Source organism: Pimephales promelas, chromosome 15 (assembly GCF_988280905.1).
Source record: "Pimephales promelas chromosome 15, fPimPro1.hap1.1, whole genome shotgun sequence".
Classification (NCBI taxonomy): domain Eukaryota; kingdom Metazoa; phylum Chordata; class Actinopteri; order Cypriniformes; family Leuciscidae; genus Pimephales; species Pimephales promelas.
Genome location: NC_142783.1, coordinates 5,287,151 through 5,298,451, shown reverse-complemented (window position 1 = coordinate 5,298,451; position 11,301 = coordinate 5,287,151). Strand labels below are relative to the sequence as shown.

Below are 11,301 nucleotides of genomic sequence, written 5' to 3'. Positions count from 1 at the left end.
AGTATAACCATGGAGTATAAAATTCAATATAAATTCTCGGTATTGCATTGGACTCTATGATCGGCGGAAGTTATCGAGCATCCTTAATCCTTCACCGGAAATAACGCCGTGCATAGAGCCCATAGGGCACACTGGACTAAACAAAACATTACAGCTAATAGGAAAACATGAGTCAGGAAATTGTGAGATATGTAATATGCCAGAAACAGTGGAACATGTTTTTATGATGTATAAGAAATTTAAGAGAGAAAGGATTTTAATGAAAAGGAAAATAGAGAGGTTTATCTTTAGAGATATTTTGTCTTAAGCTTCCGACCATAGAATAATAAAATATGTGTTTGAATTTTTAGGATCATTGAGCGAGTGTAGGGTTTTTTTTTTTTTTGCGCTATAGTGATCATCAAGCACAACATATGGAGGGTGGCGGTAGTGCGCTAAGTAAGTCCGCATCCGCCGTTAAGCAGTCAAAGAAGAAGAAGAAGAAGAAGAAGAAGAAGAAGAAGAAGAAGAAGAAGAAGAAGAATTCTCATTCATATGGGAAGTTTTTGTGCTGCTCTGGTGAACGAACATCGCTGAGCGTTTCTTCCTGTGGTTTTGTCTTCCCATGGATTACTCTTCGTGATTCTTTGCTGCATGTCCTGGACTGGTTTATACTGTGGACTGATTTATGTAAGTTTGCTGCCTGACTTTATGCCTTTATTTTCAGATTACGAGTTGCTTTGTTTACTGTTGTGTTTGCTGGTGATCGACCCTGATATTACGACCAAGATTAATAATGAATCCTCCCTGAAGCCTCAATACAAGTGAAGTTTTGACTTATAAATATACCATGGAAGTGCTATAAAAGCGGAATAATGTTATGTATGAGTTTTTCTGCCAACAGTTTGATGTATTTTTGTGACTTGTATCACCACGTGTTAAAAAAAAATCTCCACACATATCATTTTGGTGAGTTGAGTTTGTGGGTTTAGCTTTTATTTTGATGTTAATGTATGTTTTTAGCCATATAGTAATGTGGCAAAAAAAAAAAAAATCAATACTAGAAAATTCATATATAATCATTACCATATGATAGATAATAAGAATACAAATGGTTTTTAAATGATTAAAATCTGATAATATTTAAGAAAGTTATGGAATTTTTAAATTTGGAAATTAGGGGTAATTTTTTTACCTAATTGAAACAATGAAAAACTGACCTCTTCCGCTTGAACAAACACTTCAAAATATCATAACTTCCTAATTTCTTGGTCAATTTGTATAATTCAAACACCACAGTGTAGGTAATTAAAAGCCCAACAAGATTAAGATTACCTATTTTTAAAAGAATAGATACACATTTATTATTTCTATTAACCACTTCCTCTGATGAAACCGAGAGCATCAATCCACACATATCTTTCCATATGAAATCAAAATCCTCGCAAATAAAATCTGTATTCACATTTATTGTATTAAACAGGCGATTGGCATTGACACATGAATTTCATTGTTTCATTAGTAGGCCATTTCTTGACTTAATGCTGGCAAGCAATTTAAATGGTAAAATATTATTAATTCATTTTAATCTACAACTACAAAGCAATTTTACTTCTGCTTACATATGTTAGATAGAGATTAATTTACATCACTAGAGCTAAAAAGACAGGGTTTTCATCAAAAAATGCAAACTTTTATTTTAATTCTAGCTAAAAATCAGACAATTCTGCCAGCAAAATGATTACTAAAATAGTTGACTATTATTTTAAAAACTGGGGAGAAGTTTTGGAAGCCAATAGGATCGAATGGCTGATTCTGCTTTTGACTACAACATCACTTCGTAAAAAAATCGTAAAAAAACACATGCGAATGTTAATCGCAAACTTCACCTAAATTCAAGTTAAATTGATAATCTTTCAAAAGTATTGGGTTTGAAACAAAAAAATTCTCCCCTACAAAATATCTCCCCTTCCATGCCATCTTGGAAATTTGAACGTCAGAATCAACGTGATGACGTAATTTACGTCACTAGTATATGGGCTTTAGAGGTATTCACAAAGCAAAGATGCAACAGATTTCCTTAGTCACCAACGCGTATTGCGCTGACTACCTGCTGGGAACATAGCCGCGGGAACCAAGCGCTCGCGTGTATATAGGTCAGTTTGTCACATACCTAAGCCATATCTGTGACGTGTATTAGATTGCAGTGAATGTTAGGGAGGACGGTAATTAATGTGTCTTTTCTCATGCATCCTTCAGCAGAAAGACCATTAATCTGAATGTTCTCGCTGAGGTGTATAAATGTGGTAAAAACCACATTCTGGTTGATTACCTACTGTATGATTTGGAGCATTCTGTCCCAAAACTGGCTGTCAGCCAATGTCATACTAGACGGTGGGCCGAACGTGTTTTCCGATCTCCATCGGTAGAGTATACTCTTCTTTTATGTATGATATAAAGTCATGTGTAATATGTAGTCAAATAAAAAATTTTGGCAATTCTGGTTTGGTCGTATATTTTCACAAACATGAAATGATATGATAAAGTTTATTATATAAGTATAAAATTTATTATATAAATACACTTTATTATATAAATACACTTTATTATATAAGGATTCACATTACACTCCCACATTGTATGAAGAGAGCAGCAGGGCCCACAACTGGCAAAATAACATTCAGAGCAGCGCTCGTTCGCTCATACAGAGTTTTATATGCTTTCAAACAAGTGCAAACAAGTGGTCAGTGGTCACTTTTCAATGTATTTTACATTTTTTGATTTTGTAAAGGGAGCTCGTACATGGGGTCTAACACTTTGATCAGTTTTCTGAAGCCGTCTTTTTCAACTGTACTCAGGGGCATCATATCTTTAGCGAGGCAATAAGTAATAGCGCTCGTTATATTTTTGCTCCTCTGTTTTTTTTATCATACGGGGCAATGGCTGCAAAGCACGACTGGATTGGATTGTTGTCTCCCGCTAGCAATGCTAACAGGCGACGTAATGGTTCTGCTTGGCTGTGTGTGAGGTGTCATGCCAGCTTGAGCACGCAGATTAACACTTTCAGAGTAATTATTGTGGTGGTGCCGTCTCAAGTGATGGAAAAGATTGGTTGTATTCCCCGTCCTGGCTGGTACCAACCACCGGCACATTTTGCAGACTGGCTTCGCCTGTTCCTGGTCGTTTTTGCCATATCCAAACTACGTCCACACAATTGACGTCATGTTACCTTTTTTTTTTCCAACAATGTCTTCGGTCTCGAATGATGTAGTGATGTCGCCTTCACATTCGGCATATATTTTCATATATTTTCACAAACATGTTTTATTTGTTAATAGACGTACTACTGCTAATAGTCTTTAGTAGCTGAACCAATCGGATTGTAGTTTTTAACTGATTAAAAATTAGGGATGTCCCGATACCACTTTTTCACTTCCGATACCGATACCGATGCCGCACCTTTGGCTTTTGCCGATACCGATATTAGTCCGATATTTTTTTTTTCGTGGTCCGACGTGCCGTATACGGCCCACAGGGTGGTTTATAGGTTTAACTTTGTGAAAGACAAAACAAAACAAACACAAAAGTAAACATAATACATATCTTTGGAAAGCTGAGAAACTCGTGATTCGAACGACGTAAACCATTTTAAGATACAATCAACACAGCGGGCACAATCTGTCTCTTTGTCAGACCACCAACAGCCAAAACAAACCAACACAAACTGGAAGAAACTCACCAATTAGCCATCTGTTAGTCCACATTCCAACAAAAATGGTTTGGTTTCACTGTAAAGCGTCCATACAATCCAATTTGAAGAAGTTTTTAGTCCAAAACAATTGTATATATGAATAAACATCCATGGAATGTAAATAGTAGCATTTCGCGTTTTGCCGACAGCGCTATCACAACTTCGACGCACTAATGCTACGTTCACACCGGACGCGAATAGGGCGTCAGGCGCGAATGATTTCAATGTTAAGTCAATGCAAGAAAAATTCCTGCGGCGCGAATGAGGCGTGGAGCGCGGCGCGGAAGATGCGAATACGCCTCATTCGCGCGTCAAGTTGGCGCGAATGGCGCGAATTGAGCGTTGTGCATTCACGCGTTTGACGCGAATTCGCGTCTGCCGCCCGAGTTGAAAAATCTGAACTTTGGCGTGAATTCGCGCCGCGTTAACCAATCAGGAGCCTAGCTGCTTGCTCACGTGGTGAAGTGTCTGGATGCTTCAATAAATTATTTTGTTAATATGACTAAATGCATGGTGGGATTATGCACAACAAAGCAAATGTTTCATCACTTAAAACATTATTTCTATATGGAGACATGTTCATTTTGTATTGAATGTTATTCATTCCATATCTAGAAATAGTATTATGTTGTAAAGACAGACATCCCAAGTCTCCCGGAAGTTCCGGGAGTCTCCCGCATATTGATAGCGTCTCCCTGATGCCCGCAAATTAGTTCAAATCTCCCGGAATCTAGAGCGAGACATACTGCGCGCATAACATACATAGCGCGCTATATATATATATCAACATATGTGCATGCATACATTCGTGTCTGGACGTGAGAGAGAGAAAAAAAATCACAGGACAGGTTAATAACTTTTGAAGGCTGGCTCTATTTATTATCAAAACAAAAATAAATGACAGCTAGATTAGATGGATGAGGAGCCGGGCGAGGGTGATCCTCGCTCAGATGCGGGACAACAGGTCATCAAACTGGGCGCGTGACAGGCGGAAGTACCGCTGACAGCGGCCGTCATCCAGCGCAGCTCCTGGAGCGAGCAAATGGTGAAACTCGCCAAACGGTTCGGCTCCGAAGGGTCCGGTGGACACAAATATACGGCGACGATGATCCCCACGCCGCTGTTCTGCTATCCAGAGTAAATACAGAGCGGTAACTCTCTTGATGAATGCTCGGTCGACATAAAAACAATGACCGCCAACGGATTTTGATTCTGACGCGCGTCACGCGCGTAAATTTCGCTTCAAACTTTACGCGCGCCAGTTTCGCTCTCTCTTTGAGTGACAGTTTATCTATCCAGTTGCAATAGAGAATGAAATGACGCTATTTTCTGATAGCCAATGAATTTCTGAAAAGACTGAAATGCAGCTTTTGTGGAATCATCCGATTACATTAGAATCCGTGCGCAAAAGCGAGAGTGATTCTCTGCGCGCGTGTGCTTAAACACAACAATCATCACGTGACAGGCTGCGCCGCTAAACTGGATATCGCTCATATTTTTTTCTCCCCTCCGATCTCCGATCTAGCGTTCTGGGCCGGTATCGGCGCGATACCGATGCCGTGGATCGGATCGGGACATCCCTATTAAAAATACTAACCAATTGCAGACGGTCAGACTAGGACCCCGAAATGGGCGTGAGTGACATAGCGGTAATGTTATTTTAGGCCTATATATCTAACATTAATAAGACACTTTATCTTCAATGTGTTACTAACTGTACATCAACAAACATCATACCCTTTTCATTAACAAGTTGGATCAAATTTGTTGAATGTTTTTTAGAGTGGGTGAATTTAAATACAAAAGAAAGCCAAATCGCCCAAAAAGCTGTGGGAAAATATGTTTAGTTTTTGATGTATTTTGATGTTGTGCCCACCTCTGTAAAGAGTTTAGTAAAATTATTGCTACATGGTCTAATAAATGAGGATTAACATTTATGAAGCACTTAAAAAAAAAGAAGTCTAACTAGATGAGCCCAGATTAAAATGCATACAGTCAACGTGGCATCATGACTTTTGGGTAGCATAAACGCCACTTTCAACAAGTCAAGTGGCGTTTTATCTTTACACATTTTGAACTATTCATGTGTATCCTCGGCCGCGTACATCTACGCCGTTATATGTCCGCGTGTATGTACACGCCATTAAATGTCAGAGTGAAACGAAGCAAAATGTAGACATCTGGGAGTGATATTTTTCTTGCTAGGATGGTAGGGGAAGATAGCGCGCCAAAAATGTAAATACTCATTGGCGTTTCATACATGCACCATTTCATGAGATCAGTCTGATGCAGTAATCCCACTTTGTGTGATAAAAACATACAATTAGGGTTTAGCAGTAACTTGAGGTGGTTATCCTACTTGCTATTAGCTTGTAGTAGATGAAACTGAAAATAAGGTTGACATTACATTTGTTGTTGTTAGATGATAAAATGTATAACATTTAAGGATACATATAATGTTATTTAATATATGGTATTAGGGCTGGGCGATATGGAAAAAAAATGTCATCACGATATGTTTTTCCATATTGATCGATCTCGATTCTTATCACGATATGTAGTTTTTGCAGATGTTGCCAGTGTAAGGGATATCCTGAAGCTTGAAGAAATAAGAGATTCACTGAAACTTTCGAATAAAGTTTAATAACATGAAAATTTAAACAATATACCTTCCAAAAATGAGCTCAAAATATTTTTGTCAAGGTCTTCATGCAGACAAAGGATTCACATTACACTCCCACATTGTATGAAGAGAGCAGCAGGGCCCACAACTGGCAAAATAACATTCAGAGCAGCGCTCGTTCGCTCATACAGAGTTTTATATGCTTTCAAACAAGTGCAAACAAGTGGTCAGTGGTCACTTTTCAATGTATTTTACATTTTTTGATTTTGTAAAGGGAGCTCGTACATGGGGTCTAACACTTTGATCAGTTTTCTGAAGCCGTCTTTTTCAACTGTACTCAGGGGCATCATATCTTTAGCGAGGCAATAAGTAATAGCGCTCGTTATATTTTTGCTCCTCTGTTTTTTTTATCATACGGGGCAATGGCTGCAAAGCACGACTGGATTGGATTGTTGTCTCCCGCTAGCAATGCTAACAGGCGACGTAATGGTTCTGCTTGGCTGTGTGTGAGGTGTCATGCCAGCTTGAGCACGCAGATTAACACTTTCAGAGTAATTATTGTGGTGGTGCCGTCTCAAGTGATGGAAAAGATTGGTTGTATTCCCCGTCCTGGCTGGTACCAACCACCGGCACATTTTGCAGACTGGCTTCGCCTGTTCCTGGTCGTTTTTGCCATATCCAAACTACGTCCACACATTTGACGTCATGTTACCTTTTTTTTTCCCAACAATGTCTTCGGTCTCGAATGATGTAGTGATGTCGCCTTCACATTCGGCATTATTTTCGCTGTCTTCAACTTCAGTTTCGCTAATTTTTTTTCTCCTTTTTCCAAACTTTTCTCCCTCTCTCAAATCTCCTTCTGTTTACTGTAGCCACGGCTGCTCACTGAGAAGTGGGCGTATCCTAATGGCATACGGCAGACTCTGATACTGTTGTGCTTACTTTTTCACGTGATATTGAATAATATGTCCCAAGCTTATTATCGAAATCGTTCAAAATTTTATAGCGATCCTGTATCGAGATCGAATTATCGCCCAGCCCTATGTGGTATCTCTTCCATGACTAAGCTATTAGGATATCTGCTGTTGATGTAAACTTAGTTAATACTTGTTATCTCTTCCATACCTAGCTAGTAACGTTAGAATGTGTAGTTGACGTAATCGTATGTAGCTAGCTAATAACGTTACATGTTATCTCTTCCATGACTAGCTATTAGTTGATGTGGTAAGTAGATGTAAACTAATATGATAAATGTTATCTTTTCCACTTTAATCTCTGTCTAGTAATTGTCTTTTACATCCTAATTTACAGCGCTACAGCCTAATAGAATAACTAATAGAATAACTGTTTACGTTAACATGCACTGCTAAAATTACATCTAGCTAACGTTTACATGCTAACACGTTATCTCGTCAAAACAAATGTTTTCTTCTCTGTGACTGTATGTAATTTCTAACAAGAGTAACTTTAACTATACAAACATAAAACGGAATAATGTTATATGTTAACGGTTTAGAGTTCATGCACAAAGCTAACATTATTAGCTAACGTTATAGGACGGGTATAAACAGCAGCACTTATCAGAGCCATTTACGTTACACCTGGAATCATGGATGCCACTGTTAATGTTTCTCGACTTCGGATAGGATTCCTGCTGGAAAATGTTTGATTGTGTAGATTTTGTCAGAGAACATTTTATGTCATGAACTCATGGCTATTGCTGTGGCTGGCTAGCTAGAGAACACATGTGCTAAGTTACAGTCGTGGTAATATATTTTTAACGAATACTATTGGCACACATTAGTCACGTGACAATAGAATTCGTTGTTTGATTGGTTAGAGGTATAGTACTCCATCGAGTTTGCCGAATCCGTTTATTAAACGTAAATTAAGTTTTCAAAAAAATATGATCGACTTGATACTGCCAACAAACGGATACGTGTTCCTGAAAAAATTTAATAGTATGTGAAAAAAGCAGCTATTCTATCCTCGAGGATCTATCATTTCAAAAACTAAAGTAGATGGCAGCGATCGGCCCACCGTCTACATAATGAATGATCTGAAAACAGGGAACTTTTGGAGACAAAGAGGTTTTTCGGCTGCTCAGTTTAACATGATGATCCTGTACTTTTTAAATACAGATTGGATAAAAACACACTGATCACAGTTCACACCTGCAGTGAAGCCCCTCCCACAACAATTCACCAATAAATACTGGGAATATTCCCATCATACTACAAGAGAAGGACAAACTCCAGGGGTAGCAGCTGAAATCTGTGTGACTGTTAAAGATGGAGTTTATTAAAGAGGAGATTGAAGACATGAGCGATCCAGAACCATCCAGAATAAAACATGAAGATACTGAGGAACAAATAGGTTGGTGTCCATTCTTGATTCTTCATTGTTGATACTTTGGTAGATGTGAATTAATAAGCAGTATATGGATGATAAATGTTAGAGAAATACATCTAAATGATCATAACCTTTTATAGCAGTTGTCAAACTAATTTTAACTATGACTAATTTTAACTAACAAGTGAATGACAGAATAACAAAGGAAAGATCTTTGTTGTTTTCTGCTATTAAATAAGGGTTCACTTGAACTGATTCTAACTGTATTTCTGTGTATTTTAGACCAGGTGAGAGTGATAGAGCAAAGACAAGAACCGAATGAAGTGAAGGAGGAACATCATAACTTTACAATTGAAAGAACAAAAGCTAAGAAGACGCACACCTGCACTCAGTGTGGAAAGAGTTTCACATGGGAAGGACAACTTAACAGACACCTGAGAATTCACACTGGAGAGAAACCGTTTACATGCACTCAGTGTGGAAAGAGTTTTTCTCAAGCATCACATCTCGGTGTTCATCTGCTCATTCACTCTGGAGAAAAAACATTTAACTGTGATCAGTGTGGTAAAGATTTTATTTCATCATCAAATCTAAAATCACATCTGAAAGTTCATTCAGATGAGAAGCCTTATGTGTGTTCTCTCTGTGGAAAGAGTTTTTCATGGCTGGAAAATTTTAAACGGCACCAGAAAACACACAATGAAGTGAGAGATTATATGTGCTTTGACTGTGGGAAGAGCTTTACTACATCTCATGATCTGAAACGGCATCAAAGAATTCATACTGGAGAAAAACCTTACAAGTGCTCATATTGTGACAAGAGTTTCACTCGGTCTGGAAACCTGAAATCACACGAGCGAGTTCATACTGGAGAGAAGCCGTACGACTGTACTCAGTGTGGGAAGAGTTTCACAAAGAAAGGAACCCTTGACACACACATGAGAATTCACACTGGAGAGAAACCGTATACATGCACTCAGTGTGGAAAGAGTTTTTCTCAATCATCAACTCTCAGTTATCATCTGCTCATTCACTCTAGAGAAAAAACATTTAACTGTGATCAGTGTGGTAAAGATTTTATTTCATCAGCAAATCTAAAATCACACCTGAAAGTCCATTCAGATGAGAAGCCTTATGTGTGTTCTCTCTGTGGAAAGAGTTTTTCACGCCTGAACTGTTTTTATCGGCACCAGAAAACACACAATGAAGTGAGAGATTATATGTGCTGTGACTGTGGGAAGAGCTTTACTACATCTTGTGATCTGAAACGGCATCAAAGAATTCATACTGGAGAAAAACCTTACAAGTGCTCATATTGTGACAAGAGTTTCACTCGGTCTGGAAACCTGAAAAAACATGAGCGAGTTCATACTGGAGAGAAGCCGTACGACTGTACTCAGTGTGGAAAGAGTTAGTATGTTTTTTAGATCAAAAATTGTCATAATTTAGAAATAAAGGGCATTTTTCCTAGCCTGATTTTAGCCTCTGCTTTGAACACTCTGTTTGAAGGGGCGTGTCTGCTGTGTGTAACCGGCCTCTGCTGTGATTTCTAAAAACAACCTTTTAAGCTTTTTCAGTTAATTGGACTCTTTTTAAAGGGACACTTTACCCACTTGCATTAAGCTTTGTATCTTTAGAAACTCAGTCATATTTTTGAATGGTCATGGTTTATTCCCTTATTTTCCCATGAGATAGGAGAAATAAGGATTTAAAGGTGCCCTATACTGATTTTTTAAATTATTTTATAATGTTTCCTGGGTTGCCCTTATAATGTTAGTATGTTTTTTAGATCAAAAATAGTCATAATTTAGAAATAAAAGGCATTTTTCCTAGCCTGATTTTAGCCTCTGCTTTGAACACTCTGTTTGAAGGGGCGTGTCTGCTGTATGTAACCGGCCTCTGCTGTGATTGGCTGACATGCTTGCATATGAAATAGCCATGTATGACATGTGAAACTCTCTCGAATAATTTTACTACAGCTATTATAGGTTTTTACTATTACAGCTATCGAGATCAACGAATCGTGATATGTTTTTGAAGTATTTAGATCTATTCCCATCACATAAAGTGTTGCTGTGATTGAGCAAGCAAAGGACAGTGAGTGTGTCGATCTCGAGAATGAAGATCTTATCGTTGCAATGCAGTCTCTCTAACGTTACTCTCTAATGCAGCAGACACGATGATGTAAATACAGTTAACGTTAGAGCTTAGTTGTGCAGTGTAACGTGCGTCATTGAATTCATAACGAGTTTGGCAAGTGTCCAGATAAACTCACGCTGTGATTGTTCTTTGATCGCTTTCTTTCTGTATATAATTCACAATTTAAATACGATTTTTTTTTCATCCTACTAAAATAAACGATGTGAAGTTGATTTTTAATCACTGGCCTGACTTACTGATACGATTTTAAAGTGAAAGATTACCTGTCTGAACTTGAACAACAACACATCAGCTCGATCCGAGGCCAGCTCTTGGCAAGTTGAGGAAACAAGTCGTCGGTGAAATGGTTGAAAATTTCCAGAGAAAATAACGAAGGAACTAAAATATCCTTTTGTATTCGTGTGTAGATTCGAACACTGATCAACTGCCATGCTTC

At 38.2% G+C, this 11,301-nt stretch overlaps 1 protein-coding gene across 1 annotated transcript; it reads left to right on the top strand.

Annotated features, from left to right (window-relative positions):
- Positions 1–471: 471 nt before the first annotated feature.
- LOC120486932 (uncharacterized) lies at positions 472–11,077 on the top strand. The gene is made up of 3 exons (XM_089120045.1): positions 472–669; positions 8,495–8,729; positions 8,988–11,077. Exons 2-3 carry the CDS (start codon positions 8,645–8,647, stop codon positions 10,118–10,120), a joined length of 1,218 nt encoding a protein of 405 aa, XP_088976171.1. The 5' UTR covers positions 472–669; positions 8,495–8,644; the 3' UTR covers positions 10,121–11,077.
- Positions 11,078–11,301: the final 224 nt, after the last annotated feature.

Excerpts from the sequence above, each read along its gene's own strand:
- LOC120486932 (XM_089120045.1), top strand. The coding sequence starts at position 8,645 with ATGGAGTTTATTAAAGAGGAGATTGAAGACATGAGCGATCCAGAACCA. Across the intron at positions 8,730-8,987 it reads AGATACTGAGGAACAAATAG|ACCAGGTGAGAGTGATAGAG; the intron begins GTTGGTGTCCAT and ends TGTGTATTTTAG.